This window comes from Carassius gibelio, chromosome A20, assembly GCF_023724105.1.
Source record: "Carassius gibelio isolate Cgi1373 ecotype wild population from Czech Republic chromosome A20, carGib1.2-hapl.c, whole genome shotgun sequence".
In the NCBI taxonomy this organism is placed as follows: domain Eukaryota; kingdom Metazoa; phylum Chordata; class Actinopteri; order Cypriniformes; family Cyprinidae; genus Carassius; species Carassius gibelio.
The window spans coordinates 17,034,280-17,057,517 of NC_068390.1; the positions used below are offsets into that span (position 1 = coordinate 17,034,280).

At 38.2% G+C, this 23,238-nt stretch overlaps 2 protein-coding genes across 7 annotated transcripts; both read right to left on the bottom strand.

Moving 5' to 3' along the window:
* Window positions 1–14: 14 nt before the first annotated feature.
* On the bottom strand, window positions 15–10,906 carry LOC127938650 (protein sel-1 homolog 1-like). 2 transcript variants are annotated; one of them, XM_052535415.1, is made up of 21 exons: window positions 10,302–10,906; window positions 10,122–10,162; window positions 9,702–9,873; window positions 9,212–9,379; window positions 8,824–8,929; window positions 7,226–7,388; window positions 6,936–6,989; window positions 6,785–6,844; window positions 6,390–6,471; window positions 5,858–6,012; window positions 5,624–5,680; window positions 5,475–5,543; window positions 5,312–5,389; window positions 5,157–5,219; window positions 4,986–5,073; window positions 3,996–4,144; window positions 3,747–3,912; window positions 2,893–2,967; window positions 2,193–2,365; window positions 1,682–1,810; window positions 15–1,591 (listed from the first exon to the last, which is right to left on the bottom strand). In XM_052535415.1, exons 1-21 carry the CDS (start codon window positions 10,369–10,371, stop codon window positions 1,385–1,387), a joined length of 2,325 nt encoding a protein of 774 aa, XP_052391375.1. In that variant the 5' UTR covers window positions 10,372–10,906; the 3' UTR covers window positions 15–1,384. The 2 variants fall into 2 exon arrangements, with proteins under 2 accessions (XP_052391375.1, XP_052391376.1); XM_052535416.1 differs by having other exon boundaries at window positions 9,702–9,813; window positions 10,302–10,897.
* Window positions 10,907–13,533: 2,627 nt separating this feature from the next.
* Window positions 13,534–22,903, bottom strand: LOC127938622 (SERTA domain-containing protein 2). 5 transcript variants are annotated; one of them, XM_052535343.1, is made up of 4 exons: window positions 22,348–22,410; window positions 21,489–21,568; window positions 19,046–19,238; window positions 13,534–17,479 (listed from the first exon to the last, which is right to left on the bottom strand). In XM_052535343.1, exons 3-4 carry the CDS (start codon window positions 19,087–19,089, stop codon window positions 16,774–16,776), a joined length of 750 nt encoding a protein of 249 aa, XP_052391303.1. In that variant the 5' UTR covers window positions 19,090–19,238; window positions 21,489–21,568; window positions 22,348–22,410; the 3' UTR covers window positions 13,534–16,773. The 5 variants fall into 5 exon arrangements, with proteins under 5 accessions (XP_052391303.1, XP_052391306.1, XP_052391304.1 ...); XM_052535346.1 differs by lacking the exon at window positions 19,046–19,238 and having other exon boundaries at window positions 22,348–22,492; XM_052535344.1 differs by lacking the exon at window positions 21,489–21,568 and having other exon boundaries at window positions 22,348–22,488.
* Between the last annotated feature and the right edge of the window lie 335 nt (window positions 22,904–23,238).

The window sequence follows — 23,238 nt, forward strand, 5'->3', positions numbered from 1 at the left end:
AAATTACATTCAGCTGTGAAACCACTGATTTTTATTAGATATTTAGAAACTTTGTCATGTTATTATTTCCTTTGTTACACTCTTCTGTTGTGATCTATCTCAGTATTATGTGCGGTTTGATTGACAGGGAACATAGAAAAATTTGTTATATCACTTTCAAAGCTTCAAACCATTGCTGAATAGCAAAAACAATCTAATGCTCTGGTGGATCTTTGCAAGAAAAAAAACAACAGATCTTTACATCCCATCCACATACATTTACATTGCAGACTTTTTTTCACATTCTGGTATTGCTATTTTACCTGAATCAGCAGACACCATCGCCAAACAATCAAACACTCTAGACATGTTCACAATTTCAATGATCTGAAATATTTTTCCTCTGAAAAAGAACCTAAAACTGAGATTTAGCACAAAAATAGCCACATCCCAAAACAAATGAATCAGCTTCAGGAACTTAATGTTAGATTGCACAGAGCTACAGATCTTACACAAAAATCAAAAATAGTTCTGAGAGCAATGTATTGATTTTACAATAAAAAAGGAAAAAGGTGTCTTGTAGTACCAAAAACTGAGTATTATAGCCATACAGCAAACCCTTGATGAATTAAAATATTTGTGAGTATGCGGAGGAATTTAAGACCCATTTTGGAAACTTTTGGAAAGGCTGAATGAGTGCTGAAGGAGGAGTTTTAAGGTAACTAGAGCTTCAAAAATCTGAAACAATACTGGACACCAGCCATAATTGCACTGAGTCTTTACCAAAAAAAAAAACACCCTACAGACTTTCATAATAATAAAAGGAGATCAAGGGCTGTAGTCATCTCAGTGATTCAACATTTGGCAAGGTGAGCGTTTATGGCAATAACAAAACCTTTTGAAAGATTGCAAACCTTAGACTACTTACCGTGTAGTTTATTCATCTGTAAATGTGCACATTTTAGACATCAAGACAGTGAAAGTGCTAGTGAAAACTACTTTTGTCCTTTTGCACGAAGTAGATTAGATCCTTGGCTTTTAGCACAGTGGCAAGCAAAAAGCAGAAACAAACTAATGGAGTTCATTCACCATTATTGTCTTTTCCCCCCACATAGTGAGCATTGATTTGCACAAATGTTATTTCACCTGGCAAAACCCTGAGGTGCACATTTAAGATATTGTAGAAGTTTGTCTAGTTTTTCTCCAAGCCACAGTTAAAAGCCTAAAGAGGGGCTGGACAGGGCATTGAGAGTCCTGGAAGCTCTTTTGGGGTTTATAGGATTAAAGACCACAGCAGGGTTTAGGTGTCATCGGATGTCCCGAGAGAAAGAGATGCTAATGGGCCTCAATTTGTTCTCCCATATCCTAGTCCTGTTCGGTCACCTCCACCCTGATCTCTGCTCTCTCACTGTTCCTCAGGCTCTCCTGCAGGCTGCTCAGGCTGGCCCGGAGGTCTAGGGGGCACTGGAGGGGCTCTGGGTATGGCTTGGTGCTGTCTCTGCCGATATGCGATCACTGTGCCCAAGAGCAGAGCAATGACAGTCATGAGGTACAGATCCCACTCTGGACCCAGTAACTGGTCAAGATCCACCTGAGATAGAAGCTCCTTCAGCTGAAGGAAAAAAAGATTCATGTTATTGGTTTTCCTTGAATAGAGACAAGTCAGATTTCAGGTGGATGCTCACTGACGGATGTGACTTACATTGAGATCCTGCAGGTACTGTAGTGCATAAACGAAGCCCAGCTTACAGAGGGCCAGGAACACAGGAACCTGGGCATCAGGACTGGCTTCTGCAGCCATATCATAGAAACGTTTAGCCAGATGAATGTCCTGTGGAGGAACAATCAAAAATAAATAAATTATAATACAGATCAAATGTGATCAGTACAATTTTTAGAAAGAAAAGAATACTTTTATTTAGAAAGGGCACATTAAACTGATCAAAAGTGAAAGTGAAGACATTTATGACGTCACAGAAATTTTCCCAATTAAAATAATTACTGTTCTTTTAAAATTTAAATTCATCAAGGAATCCTGAAAAATGCAACTGGTTTCAACACTATCACTGGAGACTTTGCCATCACATGAATAAGTTTTTAAATACATTAAAATAGAAAACCGTTATATCAAAATGTAATAAATAAGGTCACCATTTTACTGTTTTTGATCAAATAATACATCTTACAATTGTAAATATGCACAGATATTTCACCTGTTTAATACCAAGGCCCTTCTCATGCATGTAGCCCAGGTTGAACATGGCCTGTGCACTGTGCTGTTGCTCAGATGCCAGGCGATAATGTATGACTGCAGTCTCATAGTCCACATCAGTGCCATAACCGTAGAAATGATAGTCACCCAGCTTGATTCTGGCCACTGTGTAGCCTGCGAAGAAAACGAAAGAGAAAACAGATAATGGGTATTCAACAGCTTCATAGAGCCATATAAATATACACATACTATAACAAATTATTATAATAAACCTTTTGAGACTATGAAGCTGTTGAATGTATAATATATATATATACACATTTAGCTTATTTTGCAACAATGATTGTATGACTTTAAATTATCCTGCTTATTACGTAGATGTGTACCAAGTGAATGAATGGGCATGATATAGTGAAATTATTATCAATATTTAAATCAACTGAATAATATGAAAGTAATGAGTATGACAAAAGTGTCACAGTGTAGAAGAATGGTTGCCAGGGACAACAGCAAAATACAGTTAAGCAGCAATGATACTGAAATGTGAGACGGCAGGATGCTGTGAATCTCCAATCAGAATCAAGTATTTGAGAGAGCCATGGAGTAAGCAGTTATATTTGTCTCACTATAATTATTGTAAGGTCATCAAAGCACTTTGGCATTTAGCTAGAGTGACTGTGGGTTGAAGAAAACACTCTAACCTTGAGCAGCTGCTCTGGTCCAGTGGAGCAAAGCCCGTGGATACGTTTCATTCTCATTGAAAATTTGTGACCCCTCTGAAAAACACACAGACACAGAACAAAGATTTCTTTTTATGTGAAATGGCTTAAGATAGCTTGGATTTAATTTAGCAAGAGACAGTAAACATGATGACTTTCGGTGCAGACTGCTTTACCTTCACAAAGATTCTGTGACCTTTAAGAGCTGCTACATCTTTACACGTAAATTTCCATAACTTACTATCCGGTTGCTTACAATGACGATGATACAAATAATAAATATTAATAATTACAATACATTTTTTTATCATAATATAGAGATTTCCAGGGCAGTTTTTCATTAGCATGTCAGTGACATTTCATTCATGACAAGTAACATCTAGCAAAATCTTTTCAGAACACATTTATATTTAAAATATTTTATAACAGAACATAAAATATTAATAATTATATTCTCTTTGGAAAAGTATATTATATAGAAATTTAAAAGCTATACATAAATGACCTTTCCAAGCCTAAAAATAAAAACAATTCATAACAATGGGAAATCTGTGCTTTATTACAAAATGTTGATTATGGTCAGGGGAGGATGGAAAGACATTTAAATAGAAGTAACCTTTTTTCTTTTCTTGAAGTTTCATATATCTTTTAAATAAAGATATGGTTGAAAAGCAAAATTCTAATTTCAAGGCAGATCCTGGCTGATTTGAGAACTATTATGACAGATTTAAAGTATGAGAAAAACACTGGTGCTTGCTCTCAGACCAACTTGTGACAAAATACCACAATTAATATGCATGTAGGTGTGGGGGGTCTAGAGCAGAGCACTGACTCACTTTGATCGAGGATGAAGGCCACATTGCTCTGGGCGACCTCATAGCCCTGTTCAGCCAGCAGGAGATACTGTACTAGAGCCGAGTCAATGTCGCCCTCCTTAAAGCTTCCGTATGCTGCCATGAGTCTCTCAGACCATCGGCCGCGCTCACACACATTCTTGAAGAGCTGGTCTCACAAACATACAAATACCGTCAACTATCAGAAAAGTGTTTTGAAACATGGCTATGCATGACGAAATAATGTCTCACCTCAACTGCAGTGTGGCAGGAGCGCATGACCCCAGTCCCTGTGGCATGCATCTGGGCTAGATTATAGAAGGCTAGGATGTGACCCGCTTGAGAAGCCAGGTTAAAGAATTTAAGAGCCTGTTTATAATCACGTTTCACCCCGATTCCATCTAAAATATGAAGAAAGTTAAAGTCATGAATGCACTTTTAATACTCAACACCCACCAGCTGAAATGACTAACACACTTCTCAGTCCTCACTGTTTGTCAAGATCATGTCAAAGCAGAATGCAGGTGGGAGTTTGTCATGGCAACAATCACCGAGGCAACCAAACTAAAAGGAGTCAGCTGTGATTTAAGATAAAAATAAGACAAATCGCTATTGAAGTGGTGCAACAGTGAGCTAGACAAGCAGGTAGAAAGAGGGAAAAGAACAACAGAAACAGGTTTTGAAGCAGTATTTTTAGAGCAGAGCAACACTTGAATTTGTTTTAAATTAGGGTATTATAATTAGGGTCTATTAATTATAAAATATCAGCAATGTTTGTCATTTGTATTACTGTATTATCAATTGAACATTTTCATATCTGGTAAAATTATTTGAATGTTTGATGAAATTATTTTAAAATGATTTCATATAATAACAAGAATACTTTATACTGTTCTATATTCTGATGCATGGGCTAAGCAATTGTTGGGAATATGCACACTTCTGTATTTGCTATGAAAATATGAGTATTAAACTTTTTTGGTAAATTAATGCATTATTTATATATTGAATCTAATATGCAATATGAACGGAATGTAAAAGAATCTCATGAATGACACTGTTTTGTGGAATTCTGTAGGAATATATTCCATGGCCTTTAATGGCTCAATAAAACCTGTTCCTTATTGTCATAAATGGCTGCCTATTTTTCCTTTTGCTGTAACAGTAGGAAAGGTAATGATACAGAAGTGAAGGGGGGAAAATAAAGGAAATTATTCACATGCAATCCCTTTACACACTTACTGTAGTACATGGTTCCCAGCTGTAACTGTCCATCCACCCATCCTTGCTCTGCAGCCTTCTGAAAATACTTCAGTGCCAGGTCATAGTTCTGCAGTATTGAGAAGAAACAATAACTCAAAAGGTCTTTCAGTAATTGCACAATGTTCAGTTGAACCCATCCAGGAAACTCACCACAGGAACACCCCTTCCATACAGGTAAGCCATACCAAGGCCACTCTGGCCAACCGGATTTCCCTTAAAGATGCCAATTAAAATTACACATTAGAGGAGAACACCTGAAAATAAAGTTTTGGATCAAGACATGAAAAAAAAAAAAATATTCTCACCAAGTCAGCAGCCTTTTTGAAATAATGCAGAGCCGTGTCATTGTTCTGAGGCACATACTCACTTCCTTCAGAGTACATCTGAGACAACAGAATGAGAGTTAATACAAGAGTGAGACCATTAAGCTACAGTCAAGGAAAACTAAAAAAAGACTCAAGTCTATACCTTTCCAAGGAACGCCATTGCATGTGTGTTCCCTGCATTTGCTGCTTGGTTGAAGTACTCATACGCTCGCTGAAAAGAATGACAAATAGAAATAACTATAAAACCATTAAATGAAATGCACATAAGTTGGCAGAGCCCAAAAAAATTACCTGATGATTCTGTTCCACACCTCGTCCTCCATGTAAATGTAACTGTCCCAGACCCACCTAGACAATTTTTTTTAATGTGATGGTAATAATCAAAAATACAAGTACATCACAAGGCCATTAACAACTAAATATGAAAAAGACAAAATAGCTGCAGTGATACGGTTTATGTTCAACTTCAAATAATGCAACTGGTTGAAATTCTTCTTAGACCAATCCAAAAAGGTTTTCTTTTACCTGTGCCTGCACATCTCCTTTCTCAGCCAAGAACTGGTAGTACTGGATTAAATCCTCCTCCAGCATTCCACTGCTAGAACCAGGATTTTCCACTTCATCTAAGAGCCGGATCCGCTGTACTGCACTGCCCCCTGTCAGGGATACATCGCTGGCCACTAATAAAAAAAAAAAAAAAAAACATTGCCTTAGGTTACTAAGACTTAACCACTTAATTCAGATCTGAAACGAGTTAGAAAAATTGAGCAGTACCAGTGATTACAGGTGAGCAGAAGGAGCAAAATTCAAACCAACAATAAATGATGTCAGACATTTTACAGTTATTTATGTTCACAGTGTTGAGGAAAAAAATGAAAAAGTCTCAAACAGGTTTTTTTTGGACTGGGGAATAAAGGCACAGAGACCATGATTATAGTTAGTAAACAAGATATCTAGATATCCATGGATCCAGATAACTTCTTTTAAATTATGTTGTGCTGAAATTAGACATGTTTAGACATGTATGAGGACTGCATAGAGATGTGACAAGACTCACCGTAATTGGCCACTAGTCTGTAATGAGTGAGAGCAGATTCACAGCTCTGAGGAACCCCAACACCTCCCCAATATCTGTAGCCCTGAGAAGAAAAGAAAAAAAAGGAGAAAGGCTTTTAGTAGACGGCAGAGCCAGGAAATGCAGGCCACACAAGCCTTTCCTTGAGAAAGTAGTCATGGATAAATTATGGTGCAACAGGATCTGTGGTTTCAATTTTGCTTCATGTAACAGACCCAACATGTCGGTCACAATTTCAATAGATCCAAAGGTTTGTTAAGACACTAAACTTGATATATGCAAAGTCAAATGAAGACTTGATACATATAATAAGTCAGTCATTAAGTCTACTTTCCTGAGTTGAACAAGATCATCACAGGACAGAGAATCATTCTTACCAGAATCATCTGTGCTACTAAGTTTCCACCCAAAGCTCCAAAGGTGTAGTACACCAATGCCTGCAATTAGATGAAAGAAAGCATTTAAATTAAACATTTACATTTAAAATAAAGATGCTTTGCTTTCTAGATAAACATCATCAGAGAATACCTTTGCTTGACTTGAGTTCACTCCTAATCCCGCAGCATATAGGAAGCCAAGTGCCTGTGTGAACACAAATTGATTGGGTCCTCAATGTAAAAAATAAATAAATAAATAATAATGATGATATTAAAAAATAAAAAAAAATAGTTTTCCTGATACAATAGCACAGCAGTGATACAACAACCCCACACACAGCTGCTTTTCTTAACAAATGGCTTGAAATGAGTCACGGGACAAAAAAAGCATCAGTATTATCATACAAAGATGACATTTAGTTAATAAACGGTTGCTATTACAGTCTGGGCTTTAGGGGAGCCCTCCAGTGCCAGTTTCTCGAAGATCTCCTTTGCCTGAGGAATGCTCTGGGGTAAGTGGTCTCCAAACAGCATGGCATATGCCACCTTCTCCATGGCCTTGGTATGACCCATCTCTGCAACTTTCAGGAGTCTGTCATACAACCTGTAATACAAAAATCAACATAAATATGAATATACACTGCCATTCAAAAGTCTGTGGTTGTTAAGACTTCTTGACTTTGAAAGAAGCCTCTTATGCTCACCAAGGGAGCATTTAATGGAATAAAATACTGTAAAAACAGTAAAATTATAAAATATTGTTAGAATTTAAATTTCTATTTTAATATACATTTCAAAATGTAATTTATTTCTGTGATGGCAAAGCTTTCAGCAGCTATTACTCCAGTGTTACACGATTCTTCAGAAACCATTCTAATATGTTGATTGCTACTCAGGATAAATGTATTTGTAATTTCTTTTGTGAAAACAGTTTGTGGATACATTTAAGATTTTTTTAATATGCTATACGCTTTATTAGATGGGTGAGCAACTGTTTGGATACATGTTTGGACAGAAAACTAATCTTTGTTATACACAGCAGCTGCCGAGTGAATGAGAGTAGGATTACAACAGAACTTTCAACACACTAAAATGCATCTAGTATGACAAAACAGCGCTGCTTTACTCTACATGACCGTAAAGAGCAAAAGCAGTCGACTGTGGCATAATAAAGGCTCTGCTGCTTTCGAGTCATGTCTCTCATTATCAATCGCTTCAGTGGCCTTGTTTCGCTTCAACGTCTTTCAGCCCCACCCTGTTTCATACTACAGTGATATTAAAGATTTCTTAACATATTAGATTCATCCATGAAAATGATTTCTGCCCGTGTCCCTTCAGATTGCATCAGCTCTGGAGATGAAGACGCAACTCCCATGACTCATGGCATCATCAAACTATGCCTTTGTTTCTTTGCTTGATTTGAATATGCGCCCTCTAGCGGCAGAAATCACATATCGTGCCTTTAAGGTACAAATACTCGAATACTTTAAGGGTAGTTAAGCTACAAAGATGTGTCCTTGAGGGTATTGCACAGGCTACGGGCTTAGTACCAATCCCAATTCTACCCCTTTCAATAACAAATAATCATTTGTTTTATGTTGCATTCAATCTTGTGTTCATAAGTACATTTATGTTCTCCAAAGAAATGTTTGCAAAAAAATGGTTCACTAATGTAACTGACTGCATGATAGAGTCACAAAATATTTTATTGATATGCGATGATTCGACAACATAAATACTAGTCTGGTGGCAGGTAACTTATCTTTTACAGCACATCTGAGTTTGTGATAAACATAGGAGCATTGCGAAATCGTATGATGACGTGTTACGGTGTAGTAGTGGTGTCCCATTTTTGGGGGGGAATATTTTCAGCCCTACCCTTTGACACTATGTTTCAAGGGGCAAGGGGTAGGCATAGAGAATGGGAATGGGTTTAAAATAGAATTGGAACTGGGCCTTAAATTGCAGTTTTTTTCAGACAGTGTAGGTTAAATACAAATAACAATTAAACAAGAAAAATATGGCTGCACAGCACTCACTCTTTCTTCTGGCTCCTTCGGTTGGTGCTGTTAAGCATCTTAATTGTGTCTTGGTACTGTTCTTCAGCCTCTTCCATCAACCTCCTCTGCTCTGCCTGTTCCTCCGCTGTGAGGAAAGATGGACACATTACATGCATTTGGTATAAAAACTGCAAGTGCTGCAAATCACAACTGATTTATAAAGGTCTGTAAAGTTAGCACTGAGCTCTTCATATCTAAACTACTTGTGCAGAAGTAGTGAGCATAGCTTTCTACTAAAATGCCAAGAACTTTCAACTAAAGTACTATACTTTTTCAAGTAGACTGTAGATTCACAATATGAAACAATATCATTCATTTTTATAATATTATGTACACTAAAGTATTTGACCAATAACAGCTCACTCACTTTCACAGAAGCCCCATTTCTTATCAGTGCTGTAGTCGTACGTTGTGGCACACCACAGCCTCCCATCTACTCTGCCTTCAGTAGTACACTCCGAAAACTCTTTATCTTGGAAAAGAAATGGAAACACGCAGGGCTCTCCAGAGGCCGTTCCACCAATCACCACTGGAACTATGATAAACACCAATGAGAAAATGACACAATAACCAGACACTTTCACAGGAAACCAACAACACACGTGAATGCATGGGTGAGCAGGTTTCTTTTCTTAACAAACATCGCAAACTGTGAGATGACGAAAAACAAATAAAGATCTTATGCCGTAAAACCTAAAGATAAGTGACATATACATTATCAAAACCTTGCATCTGGGAGCAAAAGATTAGCTGAGTAGTAAAGAAAGATGAATAAATATTATGCTAAATGAACAGCAAAACCAGAATACTACATCTTATTCAGGATGCACCTGCAGACCCCATCTGGATCTACTCACCTTTTTTATGACGCTCTTCTTGTGGCGGAGGTTGACTTGGAAGGTCTTCCTGTTCAATCCCCTCAACCTCACTCTCCTCTTCATTGTCTGTTGTACTGCTGTCAGCCTGGGTCTGTTTAGGGACATACGCATTCCCCACCACAAATTTGGAGCCCTCATTACCATCTTTGCTCTGATTTTGACAAATCCAGAGACAGAAAACATTAGTACGACTGTTGAAACAAAATGTAAATTCACATGCATATGTGTATGTGTATATATTTATATGTAGTGTATACAGTGATCTTTTGAATAAATCCATAAACATTACATTTAGAACATGGATTCTATTTTCTGTTAATAACACACAAAAAACACTGATACCCAAGTGCAAGTTGCATGGCTCTGATAATGTGTCATTATGTTTTAATGCTGTATTACCTTAGACTCACCACCTGCAACTTCATCATCTGGAAGTACTTCTGTAATCAAGATGCCAAACAGTGACGTTTACAGCACATTAAAATATATTGAATGTAAATGTTAAATAGCTTTACATTTGAGTTAACGACTAAATAAACATTCATTTTACTAATGATTCAAGAAGAGCCTGTGACTCACCACCAGCTGTCACTTCCAAAGTCACCGCTAAAGCCAAAATAAGGAGACAAGACTTCGTAGTGGGATTCATGTTGCCAGAGTGTGCAAAACGTGTGAGTGAGTGTGTGGACGACTAAAAACCTGACTTAGTTAAATCTACACACTAACTATCTGTTGTCCTAGCTAGCCATTTCGCTATATAAATCTGTCAGTTAACTGCATAATCGACTAGCTATAGAACTTGACCAGCGAGCCAATCAATCAAAAACTTCTCCCAAGAGAAAAAATGGATTATAATAAAACAACCCATTCGTATAAACTGGACATGAACACGTTTTTCAAAGCATTTTCAGCTAGCAGCTCAATAGTGTAACGTTAACTAACTCAATAACAGCCTGTTTACACAGCTAGCACAGCTAACGTTAAACAAATAACACTTCTCAGAGACTAATGACGTGTCTGTCGCGGACCATGAAAATATTACAAGACGATTTCCGGAATAAAGTTTCCAAGGCAACTGCAATGTTGGTTAAATTCAGTAACACAACAGTCGTCGATATGATTTCTAGTGTTTCAGCGTATTTCTGTTCACTGACTGACCCCCTATTTCCTAATCCGCCGCGGCTTCACCAATCAGGAGACGCTATCGGAGAAATCAGCCAATCGCTGCCCTCCAAGAGTCAGTTGACCAATCAGATGTTCACACACAAGGTGCCTGAGATAAGCGAACGGAGCAGAAGTACACACGACAGTTTGCAAGATGTGGGAACGCCTCGGAACAGCTGACTCTCTCTCAGCTGTGTGTGAAATAAACAATATGGAAATATCAGATATTATATTATTATTAGAAATACTAGAAATAAATATTTTAAATAGTCTGCAAATAATCCACACACATAAGCGATATAATTGTTCGAAAGCCGGTTCTGAGGCTCTGAGTTATAACATTTATTTTTTGTTTTATTACAACAATGTATTTTTGAGGAATCATGATTATACGATCAATTCGACTTTCACTTCTTCATAAGCAAACATATTTTCACTTACAAAATACTAAGTTTTTCAATATTTCATTATCTATCTCTGGAATGCCCAGACATAACATTCAAACATACTTCTTTCAAACATTACATAAACTCTAATGCACATGCAATAACAAATACAAAAAGAATCCAGGCACCTTTTTTTCACTGTAAAGGCAAGATGTTTATGGGCTTCCAGCAATTAACTGGGACAGGCAGAGTATACAAGAAGTGTTTAATGTTCACAGATATCTTTTTTCATCTGTTTCATCTTTTTTTCATTTTGACCGAACCTCCAACTGCTCCCCGGGTGCCGCAGCATAAATGGCTGCCCACTGCTCCATGTGTGTGTCTGCACAACATGGCCTCGCCCCCTTTGCTGCGTGTTCCCTTTACTGTCTGTGCGTGTTCCCAGGGGTAGGGTTTATCTGGGTTCATGACGAAACGAACCCAGGAATTAACTCGATGTAGTCCCAGACTAAACATTTTTGTAGGCATTAAACTGCAAGATGACATCTCCGCTTGCACTGAACTTTCAGTGCTGCTACTTTGAAGACATTGTTTATGCTCAAACATCAATGTTACACACTAACTAATGTAAAAAAGTGAAATTGCAGTCAACCACCCCTTTACAGAATATTTTAGTGAAAGAAACTGATTTTTACTACCTATGCCAATTTATAGATTCCAATTGCTTATAGTCTGCTATTTTCATAAAAAGCCATTCATATTTAGCAACATGGTACAAGCTAACCATTGTAATGAAGGGCTGCCAATGGTTTTACTGGTGATTACCATAGACTGTATAAAAACAGGGATTACTTTGGTTTTAATACAGATATGACAGACTATGGTAACTTTTCCTAGGAGAATGAAACACCGAAACCTTATCCTTATTACCCTACTTCAAAAATAATCTGTTTTCTTCTTAAATTTAAAGAAGTTATCAAATTATTTCAGGTATTAGATGATCCCAATACAAGTGTGAAAATGAGATATAGGAAGAATATAGTCTTGATACTGCAATCTTTCCTCAAAACAGGCTTTTGGTCGTCAGTACATGTGTATGTCCAGAAGGTGGAGCTGAAGTAAAGAACGCTCACTGATCTTTGATCATGAGTCTGATCTTGAAGTCTTTTAGAAAATGCATCGATTCTTCAGTTATTGGCATTTGATTGTCATCATTAACTCACTCACACTTTTTTACAATTAAATATCTTGCTTCTGATGCTTTTCAAAGGAACGTAGGAAATAGAGTAACATCTAATTATTATTTTTAAGAGCATACTGTCAGGTGAGCATCCCATGCACTAAATCAGATCAACTGAACAGGCAAAAAGTGTGTAGTACTGCTTTGTATGTAACATTATGTACAATTAATACGTAAAAATTTGTAGTCTCGACACATTGTGTAAACACGAATCATGTTCATAATTGTAAGAGTGAATATAAGCTTAACTATAAATCGAAATTTTGAATAATTTTCAATCACACGAAGCAAAAAAATACTGTTACATTACCTAACACAATTTTAGAGAGCCAACATTATCAAATAAATCAGTCTAATCAAATAAGAATACTATGTACATCACATTTATCTGAGAACCGCAATCTTGTTGCTACACCACAACGAGGAAGACTTTGAGAGTCTAACTGTCTCCCAGTTGCTATCAAGCACAGCAAACTGCAGTGATATCCCAGGAGTGCAGCTCTGTGTCCACCAAAAAGAGACCGACGGAGGGGCACACAGTGGTGTAAGCACTTAAGCACTTTTAATAAGCCTGTTGTTTAAGTGAGAGATACTCTATGTGGTCGAGAGCAGATTTATTCATACATGTTGCATTATTATTGCATGTTTGTTGCAAGCAGTTCGATCCAAGTGCACACGGCCTTCAGATAGCAATCTTAGTTTGAATAGAAATGTTTTACAAATAGATCAAAGCAAATCATTTTTTATTCATTTGTATGCATGAGTTTCATCATTGAATCCCATTTTTAATGCATAGCTGCTTGTTTATAAGACTCTAATGTTTTATATAACATTTATATTTGTTTATCTGAAAGATATCGTTCTTTCTTCACATGCGGTTATTGCTCTTGCCTCCAGGGGGCAATACATGTCAAATTTTCTGTCATTGTAACTACTTTGTTTATCTCATATTGACAGTCCGTTTTATATCACTTAAAAGGTGTGCTTCACGGGCTGTAGATCCTGAGTAAATACATGAAACTTTTTCATTTCTATTTTTTATTAGAGATACTGACCTGCTACAATGTATTGCATAGAATATGACTGCAGAAGAAAATGCTTTATTATTTACATACATCACAAAAATCTGCTTTCAAAACAGATCAAAGGACAGTTTCTAGGGAAAGAAAAAAAATGTAAGGTTTAAAATCGTCGTTAGAAAAAATAAAATAAAATAAAAACATCTAGCCATTTATTAAAAGGTATACAGGCATACTACATTGTGTCATTTGCTATTATGCAAGACAGCGCATGTTCCTATTTTCATATTGCACTTGGAACAAAGTGACATTTTGAGGTTTCTGATATTACAATTTTATTAGGATAATAAAAAAAGATTTTGTTTTTTTTAATTGCCAGATTAACAAGATGAGGTGATGTTTAAAGCTTCCTGTTTTGTGCCTCACAACCAATTAATGAGAAGGTCCATGATAATACAAACTCTTGCTGCTTTTTGTATTGTCTGTGCAACTAGTACATCAAATGTAACACACTTATTATTTGACACATTATTATTTAAATAATCTGTTCATCAGTTTGACAAAGTGTAAACCACTTTACACTGCTGCTCAGTGCACAGCAATACATGCTTCTAGACTAAAGCTTAACGAACATTAGTTTAGAACCAGAAGCTCCTGGGGCTGATTATTGTGAAATTAATGTCCTTCAAAAGACTGAAATTCAAGCAAGGGGACACATTACATTTAAATGAGGCCGACAACTGAAAACGCTCTTCATTCACCACTTTAGCATAAAAACTGTTTAAAAAGCTGCCTAAATAACCACCTGGTCCAAAGGGAAGTGAACACACTGTGAAGATCCAATCGTCTTTCAGTTCAGAGTTAGCACAGATAGACATATTTACAAATAATTTCATGGATAAACAGCTCTCATAAATCTTCATCTTAAATGTTCATTATTACTAAGAAGAGGAGGTGAAGTACAAATCACATTTCATAAAACAAATAAAACCTCCAAAAGGCTGAAGTCTACTGATTATATCTCACTCTTAAATAAAAGCAATATATTATGTCATGATCTTCAGTCAACAATAACAAAACAAACATCAAAACACAAGTAAAATATATAAATACAAATGTCTGTACACAACACAAAAAGCTAAAGAAACAAACTGATCAAGCTTACAAAGCTTAAAAAGCTTTCAGCATTAAAAACAGGTCGCTGAGTCAATGCCAATGGTCTCATCATAAAGTGTCTTTCTGGTTTATCTCATGTTTCCTAAAATCTGAGTGTAAACGTCTTTAGTGTCAGGTTTTGTGAGCGGGAAAGGCAGGGTGGGGTGTCTGCAAGCCTGAGTTTAAAGGTGGACGAGCGCAGCACTTTCAACCAAAAAATGAAAGGCCTTTCCTGCTGCAACCTCAAACTCTATAATGATCTTTTTATCATTATTATAGAAATATCTCATGTATTTTTGCTGGAATGTCTAAATTTAACTCAAATTCAGACCGTAAAATGTCTTAAGCTACTAATGATCAAAGTGAGCTATCCATAGGGCAAGGGAAGACATTCCACCATGAGCTAACAGACCAAATTGAACCACTTCCACTTGTTATTCTATTCCACATAAAGCAGAGATAGAACAAAGCTCCTCCCTTAAACAGAAACGATTGGTCGGGAGGACATCAAAGCCCCTCAGGGCCTCACTGGGGGTGGAGTTTGCTGTGAGCGCACACATAGTCCAACTGTTGTCAAACTCTCAGTGTAGCGTTCACCACTAGCACAGCTCTCCACGTGACAGGAGCGGTTTGCTTTAACCCGCCCTAATCTCATTCTCTGGTTCTTCCCTTCCCCCTGTTTCTGCCCAGTCTTAATGGAGACAGCAGCTTGTGGCCCTTTCACATTCGACTGCAGCAACTTGATGTTTGGTGAATGTTAATACTGTTAGTCAAAAACTAAGAGCCTTGCTCTGGTCTACCATTTCACAAGTTTACTTAGTAACTAATAACCAAGTTGTAGTAAAAAAAAAAAAAAAAAAAATGCCTAAAAGCTTGTGATGAAGGGAAAAGTAAGCATGTAAGACATCAGAATAGATTAATCTCTGCTCCACTGGAGTAAGTTTGGACATTCAGAAATAGTCTTTGAGACCACAGCATGAGAGGCAACCATAGACATCCACAATTAGTTTTTTTACAGTGTAAATCACAATGCGAGAGCAAAGAGATGTGGACCCACATTCAGGTAATGGCTTCTTTAGAGGACAGAGGACCATGCTAAATGCTCCAAAAAAGTGGCAAACAACACACTTAGAGAGCATCATGGGCATAAAGCAGGAAACTCGGGCAAGTCTATGTGCGGGTCCACAGTGTGCAGTTCATCGTCGGCAGTCTTCATTCTCCGTTGTAGGCACTATGTTCATACGAGGAATTCGACGGCGGCTGTGTGTCTGACAATCATGTACGTGAAAAGTAGAAATAGCATTAAATTGCAAGTGATTCGAAAATACAGATCACTTTTTATGTAAGCAATGGCTCCTTCTGAAACCAAAGTCAGAAAAATTGCGAAAATAACATTTTGAAAAGAAAGATCGAGACTAAAGCCTTTCTTCTACAGCTATATAACTTTGGACTGAATCTTAACACTTGAGGAGAGGCGTCCCTGTGAACAGAGAGCCAGATATAAAACAATCAGCAGTTTTGAAAGTTATTGGAGAGAAACCGTTAAAATACAGTTGTAACAATGACAGTCTTTGTATAGAGAAAGAGCTCTTGGTATCTTAAGAGGTAGTGTGAGTGCTGCATGTGCATGACATGATCTGATAATCAGAATTACTGACAGTTAAATGTAATGCTTCAGAATACGGTGAAGTTCACAAAAAATAAATGTCTTTTAGCTCATCAAAAGCTACGGAGCGTCCATAACGAACCACTTTTCTTCCATCTTCTTTTAAATACAACTATCCAATATAAATAAGCGTCAATGGTAATACTTTGTATTTGTTTCCGAAGTCCCTGCACATTCATATCTTAGTTTGCTTAAATATGAAGGACGGCAGCTTAAGCTCGACCATCTGAAAAAGTCTTAAAAATGTGCATTTATCCTACAGTGGGAGTGTGTCAGGCAGTTTCCTTTTTACATATATAAATATATCAGTCCTTTGTATAAAAATAGACAAAATATTTGTTGTTTTTAAAAAAAGAATTATTCATTTCCCATAGAAAACACTGGGACTGCTGAATGAGGACACTGTGATGTGAGTCGTGATTCAGGAGCGCACAAGGATCTCCATGATGTGGTCCAGGTCGTTGATGTCTGAGAGACAGAGCTGTAGGCTGTTGTTGGAGGTGCAGGAGGAAAGGTTCTTGAGGTCGTCGTCCACCTTGCTGCTTCTCTGCACAGGAAACGCCAGGACAGAAATGTCAGAGGAGTCGTACATCGACGTGTCAATGTCATCAAATATGTCATCCAAAGCCAGGTCTGTCAAGTAGCTGGTGGAATTAGTAATCTCAAATGAGCCAAAGAGTGAATCTGATGACCTTGTGTCGTCCTCACCAGAAAGGGATGGCAAGAGAGTCTCATTTACGCCACCACCAAACTGGACCTCCTCATCCTCAGCCATTGTGAGGGGGAATGAAGGGGACAGTGCTCCAGCTAGAGGTGGAGGACAGTCTAAGGGCACAGGTGGCAGGTCAGGGAAGTGGCGTGGGGTGGAGACGTGAGGGAGTGAGGGGCCGAGCACGGCAGGTGGCAAACAGGTTTCCCCCTCCTGTCTCATTTCCTGCTGAATCTGGCGGAGGGTGTTGGCCAGCAGGACTGAACGGTGCAGACTGGGTTCAGCTCGTCGCTGGCAGCTTTGTAGCTTGTCTAGACACAAGTCCAGCACCAGCTGCCTCTGCTGAGGATATGGCAAGTCCAGGGCAGGGTCCTCACATGTGCTCAGCTTACGTTTCACCCCCCGGCCCAGCATGTACCTAGAGTTGAGAACAGAAAGGGAAGTTCAGAAAAACAGAACAGAAACATGACCTACTCTGCACTGAATTGAATTACTACATAAGGTTGCATGATAATTACTTGTAAATCAAGATTTTAAGCTTTACTAAATAATATATTTTGCAAATACGCATCGGAGGATATATCATGTACCAGCAACAGTAATGTTTCTTTGCAAATGAGACCCATTGCACAAGCCTCTCTAAACTTGCTGAGCTCATCACCGAACAAATCCACAATCAATCAATCAATGACAAATAAAAGTGTCCACAATAAACAGAAGGAAAAAAACTTTTAAAAAATTTCTTAAAACTAATTTGTTTTTTAAAAAATGAATTCATATTGATTTCATAAAGCTTTTTAAACCGGTTTATAGTGTTTTCAAGAAAGGTTTCAATTTAGTGACTTAAGTGGTGTAGTCAGTAATGACAGTAATGATAAAAAGGTTGTGAAAAAAAAACAACTGTTTTCAATGGATTGTACTGTTATTTAACAACATGCCAGATGTTTAGCTGACTAAACATCTTTACAAAAAAAAACTTTCAGTAGACAAAATCTCAAAACATTTAGATTTTTGTAAATTACATGTGATCTAGGACTTTTATTTGGTGATCTAGGACTTTTATTTTTTCCATATCATGAATTAATAATTCATAAATATTTTTTAAATGGATGTTCTTAAAGTCACACAGATTCACATTTTACAACACTGCATCACATTTTCAACATTAAACTTCCTTTTTCATAAAAAGGTTGAAATATCTGACATTTCATGACCATGTTAATACTTGAAACACATTACTGCATGGATCACGAGAATGCATGCATGTCCTGCAGAGTTAAATGTGCGATCTGCCCCAATGAATTACTTTGCATGCTATAAACCAATTGCAAATTTAACAGCACCATGACGTTGTCCGTGCACACCGACTATTGCTGAACTCTGTTCTTGACAAACACTTTCGCCTTCAAATTTGACTGCTATCTGATACATGACTGATAACATGAAGCTTCAACCTGGCACAGCTCTTTCTCCTCCTCCTGAGAGGTGGATGCATTAGCTCAAGCTCCTCTGCAGTACACTTGAGAATAAGCTCATGCTTCATTAGTGCTTCCTTCTCACAGAGGAGGAGGATACGCAGCACAGGAGTGCAATGCTTACTGCAGCAGCTCTGCAAAGCCTTCAGTCGTGTGAGCGATACTTACAAGCAAAAACCTCCTTCGAGATACACTATTGAAAATAAAGGTATAAAAGGGGGTTTTCGTAGCAATGCCATTGAAGAACCTTTCAGTGTACAGCTTTTAAAAGAAGCATTTTTTCTTAGTGTGAAGAACATTTTAATAATCTTTTTCCACTCTAAAAAAATATTTTGTGCAATGGAAAGGTTCTTTATGTTATGGCATATGTTTATGCACAAACATAAGCGAAATGTGGCTTGTGGGAACAAGATTTGAATCCCGACCATAACTGTCATATCGCCTCCCCGGATCTAGAGAGCTGGTGTTTGAGTGGAAAGTGCTGTAGATGTGAGAGACTGTCTATCCACCTCTGCGCTCTCTGTAGTGTAGGCACCCCCCTCCCTACATCCATCACTCTGAACGAAGGCAGACATCCCCCGCAGGTCTGGTCACTGACTGCTCTTCTCCACTGCAGGGTGCACAGGAAGCTGCAGGAGCCAACAAGAGCCTCTTGTGTTCAGAAGTGAGACGGATGCATTAGATTGTGTAGTCTCAATCCCACTATGTAGAAAAATGTGCAGTGTTAGGTCTCAATTTAAGTTAATAGATACCGCAACCAGTCATGAACCTTGACAAAAGCATAAAGGGAAGGATATCTTTAATTAAAGAACTTACACAATTGGTGTCAAAACAAGTTTGATGAAACACTTTCAATGCCTGGAAACAGCCTGAACATGTGTGCGTGCACATGAACGGGCTGCAGCGCTCAAGTGTGTCACGCCGGGGCTAGCGGTTATATAACCATGCATGCTAGCAGAGCACTCTGGGCTCATTCCTGCTCAGCCCTATAGGTGCCGTACCCACAAAGCAGTCACAAGGCTTCAAAAGGGACATTTTGTATTCCTGCAGATTTCACAGCTGAACTCTGGCAAGAGCACATGTACACGTAGAAGAGGGTCTGCAGCCCGTCTCTGTCAGCAACAGAAAGCTATAAATGGAATGCGAGCGAGCAAATCACCACTGCTACAGAAAAACAATATAATCAAGAGGAATATGACATTGAAGAGTTCATTATGCACATAGATTATCATGCTTATGACATTAAACAAGTGTTAAAGCTTGAGAAAAAGGTGACTGACTGATGCCTGCATTCACATATGCTTTATAAAGCAGTTCCTTTTTTCAAGAAGGCAAGCTGAACAACTTCAAATTTGACTTGGTCACTATAAAGTCTCGCAGCTTTAAAACAGCAAGGCATGATTTAAATTGGGCCCTTCTGGCCTCTGTGGTCTGCTTGCCATGGCAACAGCGGTGGATGAGAGGCTGGCGCTTGAGTGGCACACAGAGTCTGCAGCTCAAAGACAATAAGCACAACTACGGAGATGACCATCAAAGTGGGAGAACACGAATGGGTCCATAGAAGAGGCAGCATTGCTGTAGAGTATGCTGTGTTGCATCACTTCAGGTCTGCACATATACATGATTGCACTTCACTTTGTTTTTACCTAGTGGTGATTTAAAAGTGAGGCTGACCATGGAAAGTCCCAACAAGGCAATACAATGATACCAAATTTCATATCCAAAACACATTATCTTAATGTGTCCAATAACCAATGTGTAGAACTAATTTTAATAACAGTTATATAACTGCTGCTTGACAATAATAACTACCTGATCATTAGATGAAACAATAATGTTTAATTTACTGAATGGAATCCAATACTTGTTTCTTACTCATTTTGTGGGTGCAACTACTGCCCATTTTGCTTTAGCATGTCACACTTACTTAATACTGACTGTGAAACACACATAAGAGGCTGAACAACTGAAAAGTGACTTTGAATGGCTGCTTTCACTCACAGCAGCACAGCACCGCGTAAGTGAAGAGCAGCCTAGTTCCATATAAAGATCAGTTTCACTAAAATAGAGAGCTAAAAAATTATTTCCATCACTGTGTGGTTAGTACAACAACAACAACAAAAAAAATTAATAATAAATGGAAGACCACAACGTGACAGACAGCACTGAAATTATCTTTAGTCACATTCTGAGAACAAGATAAGAGTTGCTTCAACTCATAGGCTGGCTTGAGTTAAGATACTTCCTGCACAAGAGCAAACTGAACTTGATGTGGTGGAGTCATTTTTCTATCTTATGTTTTCCCTCTCTTGGCCCTCCCATTGCCCCAAAGGAAGTAGTAATGATAAAGAGGACGGCAGGAAAGAGTATTTATTAAAAAAAAAATAAAAGGAGGGAGAGAGAGGGTGTACATAAGCCAGTACGAACGTAAAATAAAGTTTGTCTGCGAGAGAAAGTGGGAGGAGAAAGAGAGATCAACTGCGAGTAGGAGGGAGGGAGTAGGTGGCAAATGCCATTGACAAGCCAACTAAGCCTTGAATAATGAACCACTGGGTAGACAGGCCGGATGTCTTAGTTTGGGCAGCTTTGAAACTGGGTGGACTGACGAAGTGACTCAGGGCTGACTCAGTCACACTGACAGACATGAACACTCACTCACACGAAGCCCGCTAGTCTTATCAATAGTGCAAGTCTGAGTAAGTGGTGAAACCATCCAGTATGAGATTGAAATGATTTTATTTAATCTGAATACTTGCCTACTAAAGAAATAATTAGCAAGTAATGAATGAGGTGCAATGGTCAAGACGTTGCTGACAACCCTGCTTTACGTTCGATTTAAAGCTTACTGTGAAAACATGAAAACATCAAGACCTTCTTTCAAATCAATCACTTTTGCAAGAAAAAAAAACAGGAAAAACCAACTGATAATTTATTTGCAAGAAGTGAACTTACTGTTTGACAGCCATGAGAGAACAGAACCTAGTTTAGGCACTGTTGACATGCTGTTTACTGCAGAAACCGACAGTTAGCATCTGTAGAAGTCAAATAACATATTCTTTAAAGACTTTAAGGTGATAATTGTTATTGCTCAAGCCAATTTTATAAAAACACCCATACGTAACCATACAACACTTCAATTCTTACTATAAAATAATTACAACCAAATGACGTTTGTATCATTTTAACACCACAAACTAATATAACTATGGCATTCGCTTTCCGAAAGGTGACTTAGTTGAAACTGCACACGAGATTAAACCACTCTTCGAGTTCTTCGCGTATGAAGACACATAACGTTACTATGATACATACCAGCTACTCATCAAAATTCATGTAAAATTACACATCATTCGAATTATGAAACCTCAGTACAACTGAATAGCTTTCGCTATTGCTTCAGTTAGACATATTTGCAAAAAGACGTCCAGTCATGTATTACGAATGAACGTTATTGGGGGCCAAATCGACACCGTTATGCAACCGAGACCACTTACGGCGTATCGAAGAAAACGCGAGGTAGCCAAAATCTCTGTACTCTGTGGCTCACGTACAATAACCTAAATTTAAAAACTAGTATAAATTATTTAGCTTGGACTGATCCAGTTGAAAATAAACTAGAGTTGAAGGAGTAAGTTAACCGCTAACGTTACACAAGCTAAAGTATCGTCAACATAAACGCGAGCTGTTACGTAAAGCGTAAAACAGCGTTAACACATAAAACAATAAAAAAAAAAAAAAGAATGATAACTCAAATGTCTTCTGCTAGGCTGAAATGACATAAAAAAAACTGTTTATGACTAAGAGTCGTTACCTTGACGAAGAAAGGACACCATCTCCTCCGGCGGGCTCAACTTCCTTCACAACAGTGGACTCCACGTCCAGTCGACACATTGAGACAGTGGGAATTCCCTTTTTTCTTTTCATGGACGCCTCGAACGCTTTGATGTCCCTTTGACCCATACCATTATGTTTGGCTCAACCAGTTGCTTCGTTGTTTAGCGTTTATTACAACCAACAACTCTCGCAAGACGTGAACGCGCACAGCTAGCCTCCGCGGCTAAGCCCACAAGTGATGGTGATGCGCAATGAATTAGCCAGTTAGCTAGTTCGTAACGTTACTTGGTAAAGTGCAGACTCTGTCTATTAATAAATTTACCCAAGATCCTCGAATGACCGCTAACGTTACATTCTCTTAACTGATAAAAATCGGATGCACGGTTGTTTAAATCAGTCGCTGAACTTCGCGTTGAGTTTCTGGTCCAAAGTCTGAACATTATTTTGATAAAACTACGCGACCGATCGCGTCTCTCTCTACGCGTACACAAGAAGAGAACTCTCTCTTACACTGTAGAATCAACGGGAAAGAAACTCAGCTGATTGACGGTCGTCAGGTGGGACTGCTGTGATTGGTCGAACGCGAATTCGGACCCGCCTAGTAACTGTGCCTGATTGGTGGAACGCGTGTTCTGCCCCCGCCACTCTAGTCAGTCACGTTCGTCCCCCTAACATGCCCACAGACCGAAAACGTGACCGTTTAGAGCTTCGGCTCAATTGTTGGTTTCCATTTCTTTTTTGCTTTTTGTCTGTTTCATGTCTATTTTAAGAAAACATGCTCCTGAATACTACAGATTTTAAGAGTTTTATTTACTGTAGAATTTCGCTAAATTAGCTATGCTTTGCAAAGTAGATTTTTAGTCGAGTC

Coding starts and splice junctions, on each gene's coding strand:
- LOC127938622 (XM_052535342.1), bottom strand. CDS start 22,496: ATGGGTCAAAGGGACATCAAAGCGTTCGAGGCGTCCATGAAAAGAAAA. Junction 17,480..22,347: donor GGTGTCCTTTCTTCGTCAAG/GTAACGACTCTT, acceptor TCTCAACTCTAG/GTACATGCTGGGCCGGGGGG.
- LOC127938650 (XM_052535415.1), bottom strand. CDS start 10,371: ATGAATCCCACTACGAAGTCTTGTCTCCTTATTTTGGCTTTAGCGGTG. Junction 8,930..9,211: donor GAAATGGGGCTTCTGTGAAA/GTGAGTGAGCTG, acceptor CTTTCCTCACAG/CGGAGGAACAGGCAGAGCAG. Junction 5,220..5,311: donor TCAAAAAGGCTGCTGACTTG/GTGAGAATATTT, acceptor GGCATCTTTAAG/GGAAATCCGGTTGGCCAGAG.